The 24,380-nt window shown below is 39.2% G+C and overlaps 1 protein-coding gene across 1 annotated transcript; it reads right to left on the bottom strand.

Moving 5' to 3' along the window:
- Positions 1–3,460: 3,460 nt before the first annotated feature.
- On the bottom strand, positions 3,461–20,145 carry alkbh8 (alkB homolog 8, tRNA methyltransferase). The gene is made up of 12 exons (XM_008286708.1): positions 20,008–20,145; positions 18,249–18,382; positions 18,058–18,158; positions 17,748–17,879; positions 17,274–17,369; positions 16,809–16,913; positions 16,039–16,109; positions 12,241–12,347; positions 11,776–11,936; positions 10,611–10,888; positions 7,391–7,540; positions 3,461–4,698 (listed from the first exon to the last, which is right to left on the bottom strand). Exons 1-12 carry the CDS (start codon positions 20,143–20,145, stop codon positions 3,946–3,948), a joined length of 2,226 nt encoding a protein of 741 aa, XP_008284930.1. The 3' UTR covers positions 3,461–3,945.
- Positions 20,146–24,380: the final 4,235 nt, after the last annotated feature.

Genomic DNA, 24,380 nt, shown 5'->3' with positions numbered 1-24,380 from the left:
ACATGCGAGACGATGGTGCTAACCACCAGTCTATCAAAACAGGGTTGTATCATTGAAGGCCATATGTACGTATCAATGAGCCTGCAAAATTTCAAGGAGTCCAGCTACATTATTTTTCAAGTTATGGCACTTCCAACATTGCTTCACAGATTAGGTCGAAGAAAACATCACAAAAAACAACATTACCCCACCCTTCTTTAAGATTTTTGTTAAGATTTAAAATTAATGTAACCTATGATCCCAGATTTTACACATAGTCAGCTTAAACAATGTTCACCACTTAAAAAAAAAATCTGTCAAATTGAACATGGTCAGATGTGGGATATTCAATGAATTAAGGCGGAGTGGCCCATGCTGATGCATTTGCATCTTGTTATGCAGGAAACGAGATGCACACCTACCAGAGCAAACAACCAGACACAAAAATAGTTTATTTCCAGAGGAAGTCACCAATGAACAATTAAATCCATCTATAACGACAGGAATAATTCTTTTTCTTTCTTTTTTTTTTTTTTTAATTCCTAATCCTGAATCACTTTATATATACTCTATACTATACACCTGTTCATATTTTTTTTCCAACATTTCTCTCTGCTCCATGGCACTGCTGCCCACCTACCTCATGTATGTACAGTGTCAGTAACCTTGTATTTATTGTTAAGAATTATATTTACATTTATACTTGTATCATCAGAATCTGCACAATTTGCATTGAATCTTTGGTTTACTTTAAGCATGCCCCTTTACACACACACACACACACACAGTATATAATTGCACATAGTAGTTGAACACCCATTTTCTTTTCTCTGAACTGCTGCCCTTCTTTAAATGCATGTGTGTGCTTGTGCAACTGCTTTGAGAGTAAAGAAAAGAACAAATTCAAATTACTTAAAAAAACATACTTGAGCTATCAAGCTGATTCTGGTTCTAAATTAGGTTTTAGTCCAGATGTTATCAAGAAAAAAGATTAGGATGTTGTGTGAGCATAATACACCTTTTTGTCAAGTCAGTAACTCAGCAGATATTCACACATTCGACTCAGAGGGTATTATAATGTGTAAAACACAAGATAACAGTATGTCCTCGAGTATGCATTCAAATAAAATCTAAAAAAAACAAAAAACCTTTGAATGGGAGAATCCTCAGAAGGAGCAGCAGAGAACAGTCCAGTCATCAAGACAAGCAAAAGATCAAAACACAACAGAAGAGGTAAAATAGTAAAACTATAGCATGTAATCTTCAGTCCATAGCAACAAGCATTAATGAGCATTAGCACAGGTGTTGGGTGATCAGCCCTCAGCTGGGGTTTTGTTTCACATTTAAGGTGTTGGGTGGTGCTGAGGTCAGGGTTTTTTGCAGGCCCGTCAAGTTCTTTCATACTAAACCCAAAAACACATTTTTATTGAGCTTGATTTGTGCATGCAGGCATTGTAATGTTGAAATTAAGGATCTCATCTTCTCCTGCCACATACTTGAAAACATCCTTTTGTGTAAAATGTAACTATAAGCTGTAGCATTAAGATTTCTCTACAGCTGGATCTAACAAAACTTCTGAAAAGCAGCTCCATGGAGACTAACAGTACACACAAGTTTGAAGGCAGGGATACCGTCATGCAGTTGTCCTCAAATGTATTCATACTCTTCCATTAAAGAAAAGGCAAAATTCACAATAGTCATCAAAATAACTAGAAACTGAAAAAAGTAATAATAAATAAAAATTTGCTAAATTATAATTTAGTGAAATAAGCCATTGTTTTTGAATTGTGGTTGAAAAGAATAATTTTTTAAAAAATTAATAATTCTGTCCTGGACAAATTAAAGCACTTTGCTGATGAGCAGTGGGCCAAAATCTAAATACCTGTCAACAAGTGCAGAAGTCTGATTGAGAGTGACAGAAAACACTTGATTACAGTGATTGGCTCAAAGGGTTGTTTAACAAAATATTAGTTTATGTTTCCCATCATGATTGTTTTTAAAAAATATATATTTCTGTTGAACCACAATTCAAAAGCAATGTCATGATTTTCATTACATTTTTATTTATTATTACTTTTGTCAATTTCAACTTATTTCAGTGACAGCTGTTTGTTTAATGGAAAGGTATGAATAAATTTGAGGACGACTGTATATACATTTAATTCTTCATTCGTGTCTCCCTGGAGTTATTTTCTTCTCCATGCTGTATAATCACACATATCACTAATCAATCAGGTAAGTAACTGTGTTTCAGTCTATGCCTCTTGAGTCCTGTGAGCTGGTTTAAAACGTCTTAAAGACAGCCAGATCAATACACTGCACCTGGGGGAGGTATAGCCTTAAATTTTAATAATCCCTCCAAATGTCAAGTGAGAATCCGCTGACAGACTCAACAACAATACTGGAATCTGTCTCACATGCGTACCCACTAACAGTCTGCTTCACCCTGATCAATAAGCCGCTGTCAATAAAAGCCACCAAACCATCCCCCCCGCCTCAGTGCCATGATGCGTTTGCCTCCGTGAGCCTCAGAGGATGGAGAAGCCACAGGGGTAATTCTACCAGGAGACGCGAACCAATTACCAACCTGCCACTGAGGGGCCACGACAAATAACCACGCTCCACTCCACCCACATCAATATCCCATTATCCTGCAATTCATTGTCTTTTAGCTGTCTGCTAAAACACATCCTGTAAATAATAACAGCGTAAGTGTGTGTGGAAGAAGATGGTGGTTATTAAGTCATAATTCAGTGTCACCACATTAAATCAATTTGCAAACTAACACTCAGGTTCGATTTTTTTTTTTATCTCTGTGCAAACACACGGCTTAGACAATGAAATCAGGGGGATTCCTCTGTCGGACACATTTTTAAAAAAGGAAGAGAAAATACACAAATCCCCAAGAACTTGAAACGCCACCCTTTAACTTGAAAAGGTCGAGCACACATTGGTTTTATACGTGGCTTAGTTACAGCTCGGTGATTTCAGAGCAGAGACTGAGCTCAAAGACAGGGCAAGAACCAAAGTAGTGAGATGATAAAAAAAATAAAAGAAAAAAAATACTGTAGGTGATCTTCCGTACAGACCACGCGACCACTGAAGAGTGTAAAGGTGTCACCGGATTACACAGAAGCAGCCAGAGTGGGCTTCTGGTTGCTTTATAACTGCTTGTCCTTCTAACCTGCAAACCTGTCAAAACATTAGATAGAATCAGTGTTTCGCTTTTTTTAAATCAACAGAAGACAATTCATTGCCAAGGCATTAAGCAAGAAGTACGCACAACACGCCAAGATTCTGTAAAATGTTTCAATTTATTTCATGGCACTTAACCCTATGTAGTCTCTGGACATTTTTGGCTCCTGTCACATTTTTACTCACTGTGGGTTTATTTTTTCACTGCAATGTAAAGTGCTGCACCTCTATTGAAACAGCAAAACCATGACTAGAAGGACCATAATGACATACATTCTAAAAAGAAAAAAGAAGTAAAACGTATTTTTTTAAATTTGGGAAACAAACAAAAAATCCCTTGAAATCAACATGTACAAATTATTTGCTCAGGTGTTATCATTACAAAAAGAAGGTGACTCATTAGATTTTTTACTTTTTACATTTGTAATTTAATTCCATTCCTGCATCTGATCTCCTCTGTGCAAACACGGCCTGTAGTTCAGCCTAGCTCAGCTGAAAAGTCCCAGAAGTTTTGCCAGGTGATTGTTGGTCATAGCACAGTTTTCAAGTTTTTACAGATTCTGATTTATTTTAGGCAGATTTTTGAATGAGGCATGTCGAAATATTTGATTTTGATGCATTATCCCAATTTCTAACTTTAACCTTTTAACTAATTTTCCTGATGTACATTTAAAAACATGTAAACCAGTACAGGATCCTTTACATTTAAAAAAAAAAATTAAACTGTCATTGTTCATAACAGAACTCTCCAAACATTCAACAGTAGCAAAATTACTCCAAACGATCCTTCTCTAATATAATGCACCAGTTCCCCTGGTCGTGGTAGCTGCTCTGCACTGTGACTCCAGCTACCTGACCACACAGCTGCTCCAGCTCCCCCTGCTGGAACACGTGGTAATAGCGGTGAAAGACGGGTGCTGACTTTACGGTAGAACTGGAGGTCTGAGTGGTGTCGCTGTTCGGACTGGGTTTCGAGTCTGAGATGTGAGTGGCATCGCTGGTGTCGAGTCTTGATTCAGAAGAAATGTTGGAGTCAAAACCTGGACCAGGGTCAGATTTGGGACTCAAACTAGAGGCTGAACAAGAGCTACTTGAAACCTTCTTAGACTTGTCCTTTCTTTTATCCTTCTTGCCACTGTCTCCTGATTCCTCGTCCTCTCGTTTCTTCCCCTCCTTTAGATGCCAGGGAACCAACAGGTCCTGGGTGTTAAAGGCTGTGCGGTTGGTGTGCACACTAAGCTTGCCATCAGACACTTTGCTAACATCTGACATGCTGCCATCTGGCCTGCAGCTATCTTCTAAATGGCTACTGACATGGATACTTGATTTCCCACGAGGTTCCTGACTGTCCTCTGAAGTGTTTTTAGTGGGGCTGTGATTGTTATGATTCTCTTTGTTGGTATCTTTGAGGTATTTGGACTTCTGCTTGTTGTATTCTTGTTCAAAAGCCCAAACGTAGATGAGCGCCCGACCTCCAGGCTTCAGAAGCCTCACCAGCTCCCTCACTGCTGCCAGTCGACGCTCCTGCAACGCACACACAAATGTTTAATGGCACATTTCAGTCAGGAACTAAAACTCCAACAGACTAAACTCAGGAACCAAACAGACCAAAAACTTGAAAAAAAAAAAACATTTCTATTGAAATTCAGGACGTGAAGGTTAGACAGATAGCACTAATGAAGACTGAAAGTGATGAATCGGTTTGATTTGTGGCAAGTTTTTCATGCAATCAGTCATGATAATGATTTGTGATGGTCGGGTTGGAGTCACTGTCAAAAAAGATGCTCCAGAGGTGGAAAAGGAATTTTAAAACAAGCAAAAGGCAAGATGTGAGTCTCAAAAGCAATGAAGATCCGTGTTCTCTTGGACCAGTAGGGGAGGTCAGTTACATCTGTGTTGAACCATCTGAACCCGAAAAAATATTGTGTCTTTTTAAAAATCCCCCAAAATACACGATTTATCAGAGCCAGAAATTGTATAAACAGAAAGAATTAGCAGACTTGCAACTTTACTGCTCTTTCAATAATCATCTCTGAAAGACATCATCTAATTCATCAAAATTACTCTAATCTACATTTCTCATTGAAAAACTTCTTGTTGCAACCATATGTCATAAGTGACTTAGCGGCAACCAATGAGACCAACCGCATTACAAAAATTCAGGGAGTTTCCAGCTGAACTGGGTTGAACTGCTGGTTGTGTTTAAACAGTGCATGAGGTACATGTTGAGTCCAGCTTTTTTCAAATTTTGTATAATGCATAATCAAAGAAATGCAACCTCTTCTTTATTTTTATGATTTATGGCATTATATTGCAGTGAGATACACTATATTGCCAAAAGTATTCGCTCACCTGACTTGACTCGCATATCGACTTAAGTGACATCCCATTATTAATCCATAGGGTTCAATATGACGTTGGTCCACCCTTTGCACCTAGAACAGCTTCAACTCTTCTGGGAAGGCTGTCCACAAGGTTTAGGAGTGTGTTTATGGGGATTTTTGACCATTCTTCCAGAAGCGTATTTGTGAGATCACACACTGATGTTAGACGAGAAGGCCTGGCTCTCAGTCTCTGCTCTAATTCATCCCAAAGATGTTCTATCAGGTTGAGGTCAGGACTCTCGGCAGACCAGTCAAGTTCTTCCACACCAGACTCTGCCATCCATGTCTTTATAGACCTTGCTTTGTGCACTGGTGCACCTTCATCCTGGAAGAGGAAGGGGCGATCTCCAAACTGTTCCCACAAAGTTGGAAGCATGGAATTGTCCAAAATCACTTGGCATGCTGAAGCATTCAGAGTTCCTTTCACTGGAACTAAGGGGCCAAGCCCAGTTCCTGAAAAACAACCCCACATCATAATCCCCCCTCCACCTAACTTTACACTTGGCACAATGCAGTCAGACAAGTACCGTTCTCCTGGCAACCGCCAAACCCAGACTCGTCCATCAGATTGCCAGAAGTGCGATTCATCACTCCAGAGAACACATCTCCACTGCTCTAGAGTCCAGTGGTGGCGTGCTTTACACCACTGCATCCGACGCTTTGCATTGCACTTGGTGATTAATGGTTTGGATGCAGCTGCTCGACCATGGAAACCCATTCCATGAAGCTCTCTACACACTGTTCTTGAGCTAATCTGAAGGCCACATGAAGCTTGGAGGTCTGTAGTGATTGACTCTGCAAAAAGTTGGCGACCTCTTCGCACTATGCGCTTCAGCATCCGCTGACCCTGCTCTGTCAGTTTACATGGCCTACCACTTCGTGGCTGAGTTGCTGTCGTTCCCAAACACTTCCATTTTCTTATAATACAGTTGTCAGTTGACTGTGGAATATTTAGGAGCGAGGAAATTTCACGACTGGACTTGTTGCACAGGTGGCGTCCTATCACAGTACCATGCTGGAATTCACTGAGCTCCTGAGAGCGACCCATTCTTTCACAAATGTTTGTAAAAACAGTCTGCATGCCTAGGTGCTTAAGTTTATACACCTGTGGCCACTGAAGTGATTGGAACACCTGATTCTGATAATTTGGATGGGTGAGTGAATACTTTTGGCAATATAGTGTATGAGCCCAAAGTAAGTAAAAAATGTGCCACCCACAAACTACTTGGGGTTTAGAGGCTTACATATCAAAAAAATTGCTAATTTTAAAAATTAAATATATGAAAAAAGTTTCCTTTCCTAACCTTTAACGCAGGGGTGTCAAACTGCGGTCCTCGAGGGCCGCAATCCTGCATGTTTTAGATGTTTCCCTCTTCCAACACACCTGATTCAAATGATCAGCTCATCATCAAGCTCTGCAGAAGTCTGATAACGATCCTGATCATTTGAATCAGGTGTGTTGGAAGAGGGAAACGTCTAAAACATGCAGGATTGCGGCCCTCGAGGACCGGATGTCGACACCCCTGCTTTAAGGTATCCACCAACTACTTATTAGTAAACTTGAATCCCTAACTGGTTGGAAAGTAGTTTCCTAAAACATTTTTTAGTGAAGAAAAAGAGGAGTTGAAGAGGACTTTAAATTCCTGAGTTCTCAAATGGTTTCAGAGATCCTTGAAAATTTCCTGCAGTCAAAAGCTGAACAATTTAGGCAATTCGAAGTGTGCGAAAAGTGTTATTGCGTGGATAAATCTTACTGAAAAATTTATATAATGCTTCCCAAAGAAATGGAGATGTCATCTGTTATTAATTGTGTGCACATGGACTGTACATACCTGTGTGGAAAAGTGGTGTATGACAGCTATAGAGATGCAGGCGTCACAGGACTCTGTTCGCAAAGGGACACTAAGAGCATCGGACACAAATGCGTGGAAACCCCTCTCTGCACAGATTTGGACAAGAGCACTGCTACGATCACATCCCACCTGGAATGAGACAAAACACAGAGACACAAAGGCATATAAAACCATACATAAACAGTATGATAGAGAGAAAACATGTTGATGATCACACAGAAAACAACAGAAACAGCCACTGATTATTCCTTAAACCAGTGTAAAAAATCAATAAATGACAAAAAAGTGGTAGAGAGACAGAATAACTACAGAGAATGAGAGAGAATATAAAAGAAATTATGGAGAAAAGCGGCAAAAGGAGAACGGTATAAAGCTGGAAAGGGATGTAAAAGGAAGAGAAAAACAGTGGGAGGAGCTACTGGATGGCAGTGATAATAATTTTAATCCCAAAAGAGACAGCGGTGATAATAGATGACAAGAAATACTACACACATGCACAACTAGACACACAGACTCAATCTGTTACTGACATGCAAACACACAGTCTTTTTTTCATTTCAATTACAACTGGGAATGGTAACGATGTTGAACAGCAGCAAGAGGCAATGAAAAGTAGAGCAGGATATAGAGGACAAAAAGAAGGAGGGATTGAAGACAGAAAAAGCAAATACAGAAAAAAAGAAAGTAGGGTTAAGAGAAAATTAGACAAAAGGAGGATAAAAGTCAGAAATGTGGTGTGTGACATGCATGATCAGTGTTCACAATGTTCCCTGTGCAATGATTTATCACAGCCACAGTCTGAGTCAGGATAAGCTGCTTACACGCACCTCCCAGTCCCAAACCTGAATAACTCAGTGTGCATACGTAAACAGAAAATTTAGGATATTACCATGGAAACTGAGCTAATGCAAACAATGGCATCAAGCAGACATCAGAGTGAGAACACGGACCTCATCCCTTGATGTGGTTCATTTAGTTCGCCTTAAACACGGTATGATGTGTACACTTGAGACAACCTTAAGAAACAAACTGGCTCCTAACCAGCTGATCTCTAAATTTCATCTTCAAGTGACAGCAACACTTCCCGTAGAATCAAAGAGTTTTCCACATGACCAGCCTGGAGCACACTACTGCAGTTTCTTGCCCACAGAAAGACTAATGATGCAAACCTTACTACATGCTGGAGCAGAGACAAGGCGCAGCTGCTTTTCATTTTACATTTATGAGAATGCTGAGCACTGAGACTGTGACCTCTGCAGTGTCTGTTTGCTGCTGCACTTCTTATTGGATTTCAGGAGGTTCAAATGCTGAACGAGACTCAAACACTGGATTCAGCTTTTAGTTAAATACCTAAATAAAGAGCATGTAGTTCATTTTTAAAAATTTGTTTTATTTTTATGATTGTTTTTCATTATTGTTATTATTGTTTTTATATATTATACATATTTTTTAAAACATTTTTTTATTTTCTTTATTTTTATTTTTTTATTTTTGATCAGATCAAATAGCAAAGAGAAATGAAAAAAAAACTGCATATCAAACAAGAGCTTGGGTCTTGAGAGGTTAATGTAACAACATTTTTTTAGAACACAGCTTCTTCATGTATTTCTGAGAGATGAAAATTGTGTGTGTTCTAATACAGAAACTATGTTGGAGTGAGAAAAAAGATACCTACCCACCCCTCTGGAACTGACTTGCATCTATCTTGCTTGTTTAACCCATGCAGTACAGGAGCAAAAATATAGAAATGTTAATTTGTGAGTTTAGGAATAGTGACATGTGGGTACTACTACTTAAACTAGTGTTTTAGAATCTGGTTCAGTGTTTGTATTTGTCCGTTTTGTATCCATAAACAGTCTTATGAGGCCTGTACTACGAAGCAAGTTCAACATATCCAGGTTCTGTTTTTGTTATCTGGCTTCATTAAACCTAACAACCGCAGTCTCACTAGGCGCTCACACAAAGCTGGTTATCAACTTTTTTAGTCAACTACAGTTTCCTGATTCAAGCTTTGAGTGCATTCACATAAAAAAAGGCCAGTGTGACAATACAGAGCGGCATATTTTTTACAAGAAGAACAAACTATAATTCTAAAGCAATACGTGTAATCTCAAAATACAATGGAGGCTAAAAGCAATACAGCTGCTGCATCACTGCCCCATCATGAAGGCACACATAGATCTACATGTAATTAAATCTGTATGTAGCATTGAATGGGCTTAGGTGCAGCCTTTGCTTATGGGGTGTAAGACAATTTTAGTTTTATTCTTCCAGCTGCAGCCCTGGCATTGTTACAGTAACAGTCTTGAGAGTAAAGGACAAATATATAAAACATCATTCAAACCGGTAAGTAGGCTTAGGCTGCAAATCTCATAAGGTCAACAAGTACAAGGATTTAGTTCTTTATCAGTCTCCGTTTTGGGACTATAACGCTATTCAAAGGCCTATAAAAAAAAGTAAAATTGCTTTGAAATTGTTTGCAGTCAGCAGGAAAAAAGACAAAGCACAAGACTAAAGTTCCCCCCACTGAGAATCTATATCTCTCATAACTGTGCTCAGCAGGGAGAGAAAAGGGTTTAGATGCTAAAAACTCTTGGCCTCTGAAGAGACCCTCTCTGTTACTCCACACCAAGCTCCACGGGATCCACAGAAAGAGAATTGATTGGTCAGTAGGAGGTATTTTTATACACATACACACCCTAAAAGAGGTGAGCAGAAAGCTTAACTCTGAAAACTGAAGGTGAAAGCTGAAGTTACTGCGATAACCCCAAATCCTGCCTGGTTGTACCAGACTCTGGCCTTTTCAGTGACATTGTTATGTAAGACTATTAAGGTTATTGATCAAGTTAAGCTCATCTCCTGTATATTTATAGAAGACTGCTCTGAAAAAGGCCTTTGCCAGCTTATACTGTCCTTCTAAATTTGCTGGAGCCCCAGTTTGTATATGTGAAGTGGCAGCAAAGGAGGGAGAAGAGTCACTGTTTGCCGTTTCCACCACTTCTGATTTGCTGAAACAGCCGTTAGGACATGTTTCTGCACATAAATGACTGTTATGAAAATGCCTGGCATTTCAAAGTGATGATAATCTAACAAGCAGTAGCAATAAAAAAAACAGAGCGATAAAGGAAAACTTCCCTGCAGGGATCGCTGAAGTATCACAAAATTACAGACATTATTATAGTATATGATGACACTCAACTGCAATCACGTCTGGGTTCACTCCGAGGTATTTTCCGTTCCCGCAGCCCACATCAGCCAGTGCGCTGCCGGGCGGGAGCAAGGTGAGGAAGTGGCAGACGCGAGGCCAGGGGGAGTGGCGAGTGCTGCTGAAGTGGGGGGCGATGGCGTCGTACACCCGGTGCACGTACTCCTCCTCCAGGCGGGCTGCGTCGGCACGGCAACAGGGAAGCGTCGGGGGAGACGGTGGCAGAGAGGGCGCTGATGGAGCTCCCTGACTGTCACAGGCGGAGGGGAAGGCTGGAGAGGGAAGGTGTTGAACTGTTAGATGTACATACGCTCAGCTGAAGCACAACCATCTCTCACTGACCAGCTGTGCTCCATTAATTACATCATATTTAATATCCTAGAATCATTTTTGATTATCTTCAACTTTTGTGATGATTCTGTAATTGCTTCTTCGCGTAAAAAAATGCCAATTACTGCTTCAAGATTCTCAAATGTGATTGTCTCCTGTTTCCATTTTCAGAAGTCATTAAGGTGTTAGGCTGTTAGTCAGACAAAACAAGCAAATTGAAGATAATACTGTGGCCTCTGAGAAATTGGAACTCTAACTGCTTGCAAATTGAGGATTGCTTTTCGAGTCCTTCGGGGTTATCGCACGCTCATATGTGAGCTGCCAGAATGACATTTGTTTTTATTAGTAAAATGTGTCATAATATTAACAGAAAAGGAAACATATTCACGATTCAAACGGCAGCTTGCATGTTGCAAATTTAGCGAGAAGGAACCCTGTTTTGCATCACCACACATTCAGTCATGTGTGTTTCACAGTCGATAAATAGAGTGAAATGGTTTGCCATGATGCAAACCTAAAGTCAGTGTTTGCGCCTGTGAAGCTTACAAAGCAGACCTTTTCACAAACGATACAGGTCTGCTACTAAAAATGCACTCAATCTTCTGGGATGTGCTTTTGATTAATGTGTCTGTCAGGCTGTGTACTATATATGCGCTCTGCAGGTTGTGACACACTTGACGATATTCAGGGCAGCAGGGTTTTTTTTGTTTGTTTTCTTTTGTCTCTAGGTATTACGAAAATAGCTCGTCTCACATCACTCGCATAATGGTAATGCAGCCTACTGTTAGAAGTCTCACAGTGTGTTTAATTGTGCGCTCAATATTCTCACCGCAGCGGCAGGGATCGTGTCTGATCTTGCGGAAAGTGAACGAAGTGCGGGTGCCCCTCTTGCTCAGGGTGAGATTGCTGTGAGTCCCGAGGTCAGGCCTCGCATGAGCAGGGGATTGTGGGTCGCAGGCCGGCACCATGTCAAACTTTCTAGGAGTAATTCTGAGAACAAAAAGAAGCAATAGTAGTTAGAGTACTGTACACAAATGGAAATTAACCAACACTAGATGTGGATGTGAGAAACTCCATCGATTAGGAGCTAGTGAAAGCATTAGAATGTAGAAAAAGGGCCAAAAGCTAGAGTGTATATGACAAAATACAGTATAGAGAGCAGAGAAATGTCAGTAAAATCAGTAGGCGAGACAAAGAAAAGAATTCAGTCCTCCATGAATCGACCCAAAGCTCATGTCAAGATAAACTCGCTCCCAGAAGCGGAGGCTGATCAATCTGATGCGGCCGAGCTCACCCATGGGTCCACAGGTATCTGCTCTCTCCCTTCATCACCAGGAGGCTCCGTCCCGGCAGCACCACGGCAACAACACCACCATCAGGATGACGGAACTCCATCACGATCTGTAAAAAACACACAAGTGCAGACACGCATTCTTCTATTTACAGACAAAACACAGCAGAAAAAAAATGGAAACCCACTGAGAGACAAAGAACTTAATGGATTGTATGCATCATTATTATTATGGATGCACTGATTTGAGTTTTTTCCTCACCAAACATGACGGTTAACTCAGGACACTTCCTCAAAATAAGTGGCTAAATTTAAAATCTGTGTAAATTAATGCATTTAATTTACTGGACTCAAGTTTATTTCAGCCCACTCTGACAATGTCATGCTCTAAAAAATACCCGATGCTTCTTAATAAGGTCAGCACAGGCGCCAATATGGTAGATTTGATCAACGTGTCTCTACTTGTTATTCTGTAACGGCTGGTAATGAATATTGACCCTAAATACTTGAAGTATCGATCAAACTGTTTTCATAACTTTCAAGTATGCAAAAACTGTTAAGCACCTTTTAATACCTCATTGATTTCTCAATCTTGTTTACTTCATTTCTCCAATAGGATATTGTGTGACTTAATGTAGTTTTGATCATTTTCCTCTCTATCCAGAACCGATCCAATGTTCTCACTTTGACCTTAAACAATCCAATAGGTACGTCTCAAATTGATTAGTCAGTCTGTTATTATTATTCAGGTGTTGCTCATCCAGATTTACAGCACAAATTAGTTATTGAATAAATACTGATGTCAAATTGCAATCAACATCATAAATGAAAAGAAAATGAGAAGTAAAAAAAATTCCCAAACATAAAAGCTTCTTTCTTTAACTCAACGCTTGTGACTGACGTCACCCCGGGGAAGAGGAAAAAAACACAGTCCTTCTGCTCTCTCTCTCTCTAACAACCAGCTGAGGCATCTCCACCCCGGCATTGGTGTTTGATCCTAATGTTTCCCTACAGCACATAACAGCACAAGCTCTGCTGGGAAATTACATCCACACAGTTTCAAACTGCATCTCTCCAACTTCTGACAGCAGGCAAATTGGATTTTGCGAAGAGGAGGCATGTGTGTGCGCGAGTGGCTGAGTGAGTGAGAGACAGATTCGAGTGATGTGTTTGATTGCGAAAGAGCAGGCGACTCCAGCAAGTGATCGGATCTTCTTTTCAGACCGCAACCAAGCTCCCACACGTTCTCCCTCCAAACACACAAACAACAGGCAGTGACAGGAGTGTACGGTTCCCATCTGAGGAGTATTAGCTGATTAATGAAACCGGTGGAATGTGACGGAATCGATGGTGATGCTGGCAGCTACACGTTACTACGAGACTCATCATTCTCACACACACTCACATTTGTGTGGCTATGCTTGTGAGGACATTCAATGGTATTACGCAGCTCCTTACTCGGACTTTAACCATAATAAAAATAAATGCCTAATCTAAATCTTACTCTACCATTAGACCCAACATCCTCAAAGGGAAAGTGAGGATTGGTCAAAATGCGCTCATTCCCATGGTCTGAAACTCAACCTTGTCCTCTCAAAGATAGACATACACACGCACACAATCCTGTAGACAGACATTTATTTCTTTTCTTGCTACGTCTCCTCAACACAAACAAGCTCAATAAACCTGGTAAGTGCACCTATATTTACTGCTTCATTGCATGAAGTTTTCACATGTTTAATCAGTCAATCAGTTGTGTTTCTTTTTGGAAAAACTGAAATCTAATCAAACTGAGTGACTGGCAGAAAGCGACACTTTTATGATGCACTAAATCGTTTTGGGGTTTTTTTTCCGCAGGAATCGACACTGAATCAAATCACAGTTGGATAAACTCATTACAGGCACAGATGAACAAAATACAAGAAAAAAAATAGGTTTCATCATATTTGTGTAGTTATACTGCGTTTTCAAATTAGTCACTTATTATATTCTCTGCAGTCATCACATCCACAGATTCAGAGAGTTTGGGGGTTGAAATACGTCATTGCGTTGTAATAATTGATATGTAACTGATATATTCGAGTTATTAGTTGTAAATGTAGTTTACGTCTGAGGTAAATCAGGTGAAGTCCACATGGGGACCTTCTTTAACACGTTGGGCATTTTTCGATGAGGATGTATTACTGAAACAGTGGTTGAGATATGATACTGGTATCAGGTTCCTGTTGGTTTTTAGCAGCAACAGTCTGATGCAGTTCAGCCACAACAGATCCGCAGTAATGGTAATATGCTGTCAGGTATAATACTACTAAGAATTGAAATCCCAGTGTAATGTCTGTTATCTAATGCTGACAGTTGCACATGCTTGCTGCCCCTCAACCATCCCAAATAATAAACCTGATAAATATTTTACAACCACAGCTCCTCCTCACGAGTAGAGTGGAGGCTAGGGATGCCCAATAAGTCATGTAAGCTAGTTTAATTGCCACTTAATTGCTTAAATGAATGTGTCTGTCAGTAATTTGTGCTCAACATAAATGTCTTCAGGGCCATCTGATCATTTCAAATATTCTTCTCAATACTATCTCCTCCTTTAGCTCTGATCACTTGATATACTATGACTATTCTTTCTTTTTTTTGAGGCTCACAATCTCCACTGAAAAGCGAGGACAATAAATTCACTGCACACACACACACACTGTCTGTCAGTCTGTGTGTGCGACAGATGCCGCAACAGATGACAGCTGATTGCTAATAGAGCTGCTGTTTTTCAGCCGAGCGGGGACAGACGGGTGTTTATCTGCAGCAATGAGCCTGCGGAAAATTAAACCAACATCCCAGGTCACAACACCTGGTAACAGCTGGAAGAGTCAAGGGCATAAAGGGACCAAAAGTTTAGAGGACAATCTGTATCTCTTGCACTCAGTCTTTGTCTACAAAACTTCTCACAACCAAGTCATTAACTAGATGTTGTACTGACAGAATGCCACAACGAACAAGAGGATGGCAGCGTGTCAGAGGGGGAGATAAGAATGAGATGTTGCAAGAAGGTAACGAAATGTTCTCAGCGAAATCACAAGGGAACAAGATCTAAAAACACTGCAGCACAAATGGACACGCACACTATCAACAACACCATGAGATCGATGAATCACAATGCTCGGCAAGGTGGTGGTTAATCGTATTGATCAAACCAAGGGCCAGCTGGTGAGAGATGATGGGATTTTGGCTGTCAAATAGTATCAAATCTTAAAAATGGGCTGTTTAAAAGGGGAAAAAAGGATTCTTAAATTGGGTTATATCATATAGTCCTGCCTTAGTCTTCATCTGGATGTGATGTGATGATCTGTGATAGCAAAACATGGGATTTCCAAATCCAGATCCTGAACAACTAGTCCCAGGACATAGACAGGAAGTGAAAGACAAGCATTTGAAAACCACACATTTGCATTCATGTCTATCTTTTTTTTCTATCTGATCTTTTTTTTCCTGTTTTGTATTTAGATTTATATTGTTTGACATTCGTTGTGGATAAGCAAGAACTTCATAGTCTAGGGAAACGTGTCCTTACTGTTCATGTGACAATAAACACTTTGAATCTTGAATCTTTACAGTTGCACCTGTGTTTTAAGCTAAAATCTGTTTTCTTCAGACTCTTCAAATGTGTATTTCTTATTGTGATTATTGATATCTGCACCCTGAGTATTGCTGGTCGACACTGGCTGTTTTATTGTTGAGTAAATCACCATCTCCAAGGTCTGTGGTGATGTTTATGTCAGAAGTGTGGGACCGATTTCTTACCTTTGCCCCCAGACTCAGAGATAGGATGGTGTCCTCAAAGGCAGAGTGAGTGTCCACATGAGGGGGAATGCCTGAAGATATTACAGACACATGCAAAATAAAAATTGTTACACCAAAGTCTATAAAGTGAAACTCATACAAATCTCTGTTAATGCATTTTAGTGTATGTGGTTGAGCTTTAAAAAACATAATTAAAGAGAGTTCCTTTACAAAAATATGAACTTCACCCCTAAAATATTTTTTGATACTGTATTATAAAACAACTGGAAGGGTGCAAGGACTTTCATCGTTCCTCACTGCTCCTGATTGGAAAGATTCTGCTGCCACCTTGTGGTATCAATCTGTAAACTCCATTTGTGTGCTACTTTATTCAGGTTAAAAAAAAAATCAACAGTGTAACCACAGTTCAATAATACAATCTGGGGAACAAGTGAGTCTGTTTCCAGTTCTGCTTTTTTTGACTTGATACTTTAGCCTTACTATAGCCTCTAAAATAATGGCATTAACTATACAAATAGTGCATATTTTTTTCTTTCAGTACACACTACAAGACTGCCTCACCATTGTACATATACATTTCTACAGCACATCTGACTAACCTTCATTTAGTAGTGATTTTGCATGAACGGATCATGTTCTGAATCAGCCATTTCCCCCTAACACTGGTTGCTGAACAACCCTGACATGTTGATATTGATATTTTTGTGAATTATTCATGTGTTTATGCCTGTATGCAACCAAGTCAGTCATTAGAGGCCGGAAGAACTCACCCTGTCCAGACTCATACTGGTTTACAGTCAGCTGGTCCGGCATGATGCTGATGTGTCCGTTCCTTATACACCGATCCAATAACGGTAAACACTGCTCAGGGAGACCTAGATACACATACCCACTTAGTTATTTCTAATTTTCTTTTCATTTTCATAATGTACCATTTTCTTCACTCTTGCAAGCATCTAACTGTGCCCTGTGCCCTCCTGAGAAGCTAAAATAATAAATGACAGCAGGAAAGGATTAAAAGATTTCCGATTTTGGAAACTTTTAACAGGAACTGGACACTGTTGAGGACAGCAAAGCATATGGCAGAAAACTCCACAGCAGCCCAGAAGTTCAGCGCCATAATTGTCAAGTAAAATGTTACAATGGGTGAAAGGACTAATGACCAAACTGAAGAAATCACAACCCCTAAAACCCTGGCTGGAAGTAAAATAATGGAAAAATAACAAGACGCTTACCTGCTGGTAACGGCTTGTCCTTATCCACGTTGTTGTTATCATAGCGAAATTCAAAACCATAATGTTTGACTCTTCTGTGCTTCAGAGCTTTTTGAGCTAAAAGGATATTAGGATGAAGTTATCAGCTTAGCAAAAACTGTTTTCACTCCTTCTCAAATAAACACAAACTTAAAGAGAATTATTTATAATTCATTAAGAGTGCCTGACATCTTCTATCATGCAGTTTTACATTTATAGTTAGTGTTTTTTAGCAAAACATTAAATGCCTGATTTAAAAGATGCGCCACAGCCTTGTAAACAACATTTTTTAAATATCTTTAAATATTTATTCAAATGTTTTGCTGCTTTTTTGCTCTGTTCTGCCGAATCGTTTGATTGGTGTCAGGTTCAGTGTTAAAGATTAATTTTTTCTTTGTGAATAACACAAGAAGATGTGCATCCCTAGCCCGACTAATAGAACACGCAAGTCCTCACCGGTGATATCATCATTAGTGGACGACCAGTCTATAGCAGTGAGCAGCGCAGCTTCCTCTTCTGGAGACACAAAATCCTCCACCAAGATTAATCCTTCGGGTAAAGGGACAGACGCCTCCTCTTCGTAGGTTACTGTGTACAAACAATCGCACAATAAGGCTTAAAATACTGGCTGCAAAAATGTGGTTCCCATGGGAAATGATAAAGCTCACCTGAACATTAAACTTTTGTCTAAAATGTAAAAGTCTATTTTAACAATTTTGCCAGCGATTTAAAATTGTGTGTATGTGTTAAAATTTAAGGAAAGTACCTGATTCCACGTAACTGAGGTAGAGCGTGACACTATTCTCCCCACACTGCAGCGTTTGTCCGTTAAGTTTGACCTGAGCGGTTCGAGCACTCTCTTCAGATCTGGAAACAGGATGACAACAGCAGTGTTTAAACAGTGCTATGTTAAAATCACTTGTTCCTAAAGGTATAAAATAAGTTCCTGCACTGTACCTGTACGTGACGAAAGCATAGGGCTTGTGAGGAGGCATGACCAGACTCTCCACCTCTCCCATGTCCTTCAGCGCTGCAGAAAGCTCCTCTCGACTAATGCCGTTTCCCAGGCCACCGTTAGCCACCACCAAACTCTAAAGACAAGAGTAGATTGTATACTAAGCAGTTAAACAATTAAAAGAAGATGACTGGAAAACCAAGAACCCGACAGGTTAAAGGTCTGAACCAGTCACGTCATCAGATTGTATTAAATCCACCAAAACAAACAATAACAATCTTCACACCTGTCCAGACACAGTTGGATGCTAAATTAGCCGACAACACATGCCTTCAACAAAGCCAACAAACCTCTTCCATGTCTGATTTTATTTTGTATAACATCTTGTCAGTCTTATAATTCAATAATGTCACTTTGCATGTGTTTAAATCGCATGTTTTAAATCATTTCACTTGCTTGGAGAAAAACAACATTAACTTAGATGTGTGTGCTACAGTACAACACATCTGAGTTGATTATGTATAGTATGATTTTTTTTCTCTTTTTTCATATTCTGTAACAGTGTGGCACCACCATCAACAATCTCACAATGTCACCTCACATTCTTATACATTGGAAGGTACAAAAAGCATGCACAAGGGCATCACTGTCGCATCCTGAGATCTATTCAGCTTTGAGAGCTTCATTTATTTTTATTTTCTCTAATTTGTCTTCATATGTATCAATAGTTTAGCCCGAGTGCTTCTTTCCACATATCCAAGGATAAGATAGTAACAGACTAACCAGGAGCACAGTGAATAGCATCCATAAAATACCACATCGTGGATCTAAATTTGGACTATCAGCTTCTTCAATAAAGGCCTGTCAACCCTGGAACACATTACAAAGTAAAACCAACCTACTCACAGGTATAAAATCTTTCAGAACAAAGGTTAAGGCTGGCTGAACCTAATCGACACCAATGTGTTTGTTCTGAGGCAATCTTTCCATGGTTCCATATTAACCATTGTTTTTGCATTATGAATCAGGTAATTCATTTGATAATATTGTGGGTTCTTAAACTCAATATTTAAGTTACATTCATGTGTATAATATATCATTTGCAGGGGCGTTACTAATATAGAGGCCTGTAGGGCCTTAACCTTAATACTAAAACTTGGAAGGTAAATTCGTACCATTAATCTTTAACCTCTGGTGTTTACAATGAGCTGTATAAAACGTTGACTTGACTAACTGTAGTTATTTAGAGTTTTTTCCCCGTCCATCACAAATTATGTATTTTATTAGGAGCCTTTCATTGTACTTCCTGGCCTGCAGTGTTCTGCTGCTTAATGAGAATGAAAGCTGTATATTTAATTGTATCGTCCCTATGAAAAAAAACAAAGACAAAATAGCTGATTCAGATTCAATTTCTTGTGCAAATACCTTCTAATGCTATCATTTCATATTCAAAAGCTGATTCCAGTTGTATGACAGAAAATGACAAGTCCCTTATGAAGCCTTCACTGCTGTAATGTTTCGTTAGGAGGCTTCGATAAGTAAACACAAGCTAACACTAAAGCGATACATGGAATTTATTCAGGTATGTCAGCAAAATACTAGCGTGTTTTCTATCTAAAAATGATAATTAACTTTAAAGTGTCTTTTACGGTTTCCAATACCTGCAGGATGTAAATACAGAGGACCATATGTGACAGTTAGCTCCATTTCGTGCCTCTCAGTTGCTCGACTTCCGGTTAATAAACGCGGTTTTTCTGTTACCTTGGTGGGCTGCGCTGCTGTACTGATGCCTTCATGTTTCAGCAAAGTGTGACTGGCTTTTATCTGTTTTTTAAGAACTTTCTTCTCCTCTTTGCTCCTTCTGACGGCATTCACGTTGTTTTCCACATAAGAGTCCATGGTACGTTCTTTTTTTGTGTCCGGGTGCAACAAGCATTGAAACACTATGTTTCCTGAAGCGTCTCATCCCGAAATAGCAGCACCGGAGGCAAACGTTGTCTCTGTGTTATGTAATTGTTCCTGTTAAAGTCACTTTGTAGAATTTATCTGTGGACAAAACATTTGTTAACATTATTTATTCTGACTGCATGTAAAATGTTTCTATTGAAAACTGGAATTGTGTGCATTGTTCAATGTGTTGCTCATGCCTAATGTCCTTGTTGAAACCAAGAAAAATAATTCTGAATATAAGATGGGTAGATTCTATTTTGGAGCTAGTTTGGACCGTGCTAGCATTTATTTTTAATCATTGTTTTCCCCCTTCTTTTTTCCCCCAATAGATCCAGAAGGAATCCACCCAGTCCCTGAGATTTTCTATGACGTTAAGAGATTGCACACAATATGAAACATAAACTAAAACAACAAAAAGTGCATATTCACACATTTAATCATGCTGCCTATACAGCACAGAATCAAGTTTTTTTTCTGTACCCATGAATAAAAACAGAAATTTCTACCTGCATTAACATGTAGATAATCCCATAAATAACTTTGAGAACCTAAAAATTATATTTCCAATAAAAAATAGAATAACATTGAAGGCCCAAGGCTGTAAAAGTCCTCAAACCCTTGCTGTCTTTGAAACAAATGGATGACCAGACAACCACTCCCAACACTGGTTCATAAATCTGTCTTTCTTACACTATGCCTGTCATTTTCCTTCTGAATACATTTTGTTAACCTGAACCTTGCAAACATCAGAGTACTTTGTTGTTAATCCTTTTCACAGCAGATATTTTTGCTTGTCATAACAAAGTCAGTAATGTCAACAATAAGCTCTGTTGCAAAAGTTAGTGCAATGCAATGCAGCAGTTATTATTCTTCCTGTACACCTGAGTTGTACAAGTAAAATGTTCTATTCAACTTTGTCTCACTCTCTGCTTGGTGTTGTGATACTTCTGGTATTTGCACCCTTCAGGAAATCCTGCTGTTTATCTCCCTCTGTGCATAAAATATCCCACCTGTGCCATGTTGGTATCAATAGTAGCAAGATAATATTATGCTTACTCTTGTTCTGTTTTTGTTTTTTCTAGTCTAAGTGTGTCTTCTCTCTTCTGTTCTTATATCCAAGCCATACTGACGTCCAGCGTTTTGTGCTTTGGTTCCATAATACAGGCATTATATAAACTCCGATGGCAAATCCATGCCACATGCCTCCCTAATCTCCCAACAAAAGACAGACAAAAATGCTCCACGGATCACTCCATAGGCTCCGTTAACTTGACACTAAGGGATAAAATGTAAGTATATGGGGCGACTATCCTGGGAGGAATGTGTGTCATTCCAATTTCATCCATTTCACTCATCCATCATCGGACTCAACTCAAATTCTGACAAGTGAGGACAAATCTTTTATTACCTGAGACAGAAAAAAAACATCGTCACACTGGGCTAGTTAGCATTTTTTTCTGAATACCCTAAACATCAGGACATTTTCTGATTAAATACAAGCAGACTCTCACATTCGGGCATGAGCACTGAGTTGTGATTGATGTATTCTGTCCATGGTTTTGCCTTTGATGCAGTGTCTGCCCTGGTCGCTGCTTTCTGTGTGTTTCCTCCCTCAGTGGGGCCAATTAGCTCAGATCCTGCATACAAATTCCTCTACAGTCAGATTAATGACTCCACAACCCCTTTGGATATAAGTGTGTCTGTGTGTCTTTCTATGTGAGCATGAAACATTTGTGCATTTATGTGTGTGCGTGCCACGGGGTTGTTGTGTAATGAAGCCCTCACCTGTCTTCGGCCATCTCCGTAATTACAGTGCCAGGCTGAGCTGCCGGCCAGTGGGAACCCTATGTTGTCTTAACAGCACGCTCAGTTTAGTCTACAAAACAACAGCTGGTCAGGCAGAAGAGAGTATCTTTTTATCTGTCAAAACCATCATATAAAATCTTCACTCATTGGATGACACACCAAGAGGCCAGTCACATTCGATTTTGGAGGTTCAGTAAGAATTTGAATTGTTTGTGTGTATTAGGATGAAAACTCTGCATAACTTTATCCAAGTTAAAGAAAAGATGGCTGACTGAATGAGCCGGATTCAATTCTACTCCTATTTTCTGTCACTGTAATCCAAAGATTGTTGTCAGTCTTTTTGCAGTTTATTACACAGATATGTTTCTCAGCACATGGATATGTTTCCTACTTGGTGATGGAGATTATTTCTGACCACTTTAAGGGCAATGCGGGACTTTTACATCTACATTGGCTTAAATGATGAAATTTGAATCATTAACTTGTGAATGAGAAATGAATGAGTGTCAACAATATACCAAGTGAAAATGTAGCTTTAAGGGTATGAAAAGAATGATGTTCCCTTTGCCAGTACTCAAGGGCAGCTTCACCTCAAGCACTAGCCAAGCTCTGATAAAGCAGTGTAATGGTGAGAAGTAGTGGAACCACTTGTGTACCCTCAGGCATGCTATCACCGTTTGAAATGCAGGGCCGGTAGCCATTGGCCTGGTTCCTGTTGCTGGCATCTTTGTATTCTAATTAGCTGGAACTGCATGATTTGGATAAAGATTGATGGATAAATAAACCAGATGCTGCCTTTTATAACAGTGGTTCTGATCCCTACTGCTCTCTCTCCATAAACAGATATCTGTATCAGTATGTTTGGTGAAAGATGAGTCATCAAAAACTAAAGTGATGAAACAAGGAGGTACAAGAACAGAAGTACATCAGCAAAAGCTAGCTTTTGTTTCATGAAGTAATGACTGAATAAATAATACAGATGTATAAACATTTTGAAATCTGAAAAGATTTTTGACGCATATGTGTCCTCCAGAGACAAAAAGTTCACAAGTATTTTCTGCGATTTTATTTCCTATTCAGTTGAACATAAAACATAATGAATATACATTGAGGATATTTTTAAATGTTTGCCCTCTTTAAACAGCCAAAAATTTGTCTTGCATTACACAAAAATCCACAAGAGAAGTCACACAACCCTGTAGCATTGAAGAAGAGAAAGAGAGGAGTTCGTTCGGTGACTAATAGAGAAAGACAGAAATAGAAGTCACCATTAGACTATGGCAACAGAGATGACATTCAAACAGTATAACTCAACTGGCCAAAATATTTACAAGGCTGATTACTGTGTTCGCTCATCCATCTGGTGTGTGTATCATCTCTCTGTCAGAATGATCGATAAATTCTTTTCTTTCTTTTAATCATTATTGTTGCAGTGGCTAAGATTTGCACACTTTAATGAGAAAAGTTGTGGCCTAAATCATTTTTCAGCACCAGTTATTTGTAGACTAATGTGTAGACTAAACTGCAGGACAGCTGGTGTTTATTTAAAATGAGAAAATCTCCTGAAGGACATTTTCAGCTTCAATTATCCCATGTTTGACATTTTTTAAAGTATTTTTTATTGGCTGTCAGATGAAAGAATATATTGTATTTACACAAATCTGGGTTGTAAAATAAAAGGCTAGATGTATTTGTAGATAAGTAATAACTTTTTCAGGACTTCTGTTGTTATATAAGGAGTTCGCTCCTTTTCTTCTTTTTTTTTTCCCTTTTTTTTCCTGTTAAATAAGACTGACACATCCTCATTTCTGTCTAATAAATATAACACCAGAGCAAGCAGCTCACAGACATAGCCTGGAAACAAAATCCCAATTTGTCAAATATATTTTTTGTACTTATTAAATCCGATATAAAAATGTAATTAGAAATCTTGAATTTCAATATGCCTCTGCTTTAACTTAGCTTTTTCATGATCCAGACTTTATTCTAAGTTAAGCTAATTGTCTTATAATTCATTTATTGTATGGGATTTTCACGAGGCAAACTGGGAAAAACTATTCTCTTGAGTTAAATGAATCTCTAAAAATATTAATCACAACAAATGAGTGAAATTTGGCCGTTTAACTGGTTTAACTACAGCATCTGCATTTTGATGAGCCACCTCGCATAATGCAATCCTCCTAGGTCGAAAATAGGGATGTTTTTCCGATTGTTCCTGTCTTCTAAAATTACATAAATGCAGCATATGAAATCATGTAATCGGGTGTAATGGATATTTGAATGGCTTACACGTCACTACATAATAAGGTATTTGCTTATGAAATAAATGTTTAGGATTGGAACCACACTCTGTACGCTAAATGTGGGGCCACAGTGAG

Source organism: Stegastes partitus, unplaced genomic scaffold (assembly GCF_000690725.1).
Source record: "Stegastes partitus isolate 25-593 unplaced genomic scaffold, Stegastes_partitus-1.0.2 Scaffold465, whole genome shotgun sequence".
Lineage (NCBI taxonomy): Eukaryota > Metazoa > Chordata > Actinopteri > Pomacentridae > Stegastes > Stegastes partitus.
The sequence above is the reverse complement of the archived record's forward strand: the minus strand, read 5'-3'. Positions and strand labels throughout refer to the sequence as shown.

What these genes read in the sequence shown, in the direction of transcription:
- alkbh8 (XM_008286708.1), bottom strand. Translation starts at nt 20,145, where the DNA reads ATGGACTCTTATGTGGAAAACAACGTGAATGCCGTCAGAAGGAGCAAA. An exon ending in CACTAATGATGATATCACCG is followed by an intron (nt 17,370 to 17,747) that starts GTGAGGACTTGC and finishes ATATCCTTTTAG; the next exon opens with CTCAAAAAGCTCTGAAGCAC. An exon ending in TACACCACTTTTCCACACAG is followed by an intron (nt 4,699 to 7,390) that starts GTATGTACAGTC and finishes TGTGCGTTGCAG; the next exon opens with GAGCGTCGACTGGCAGCAGT.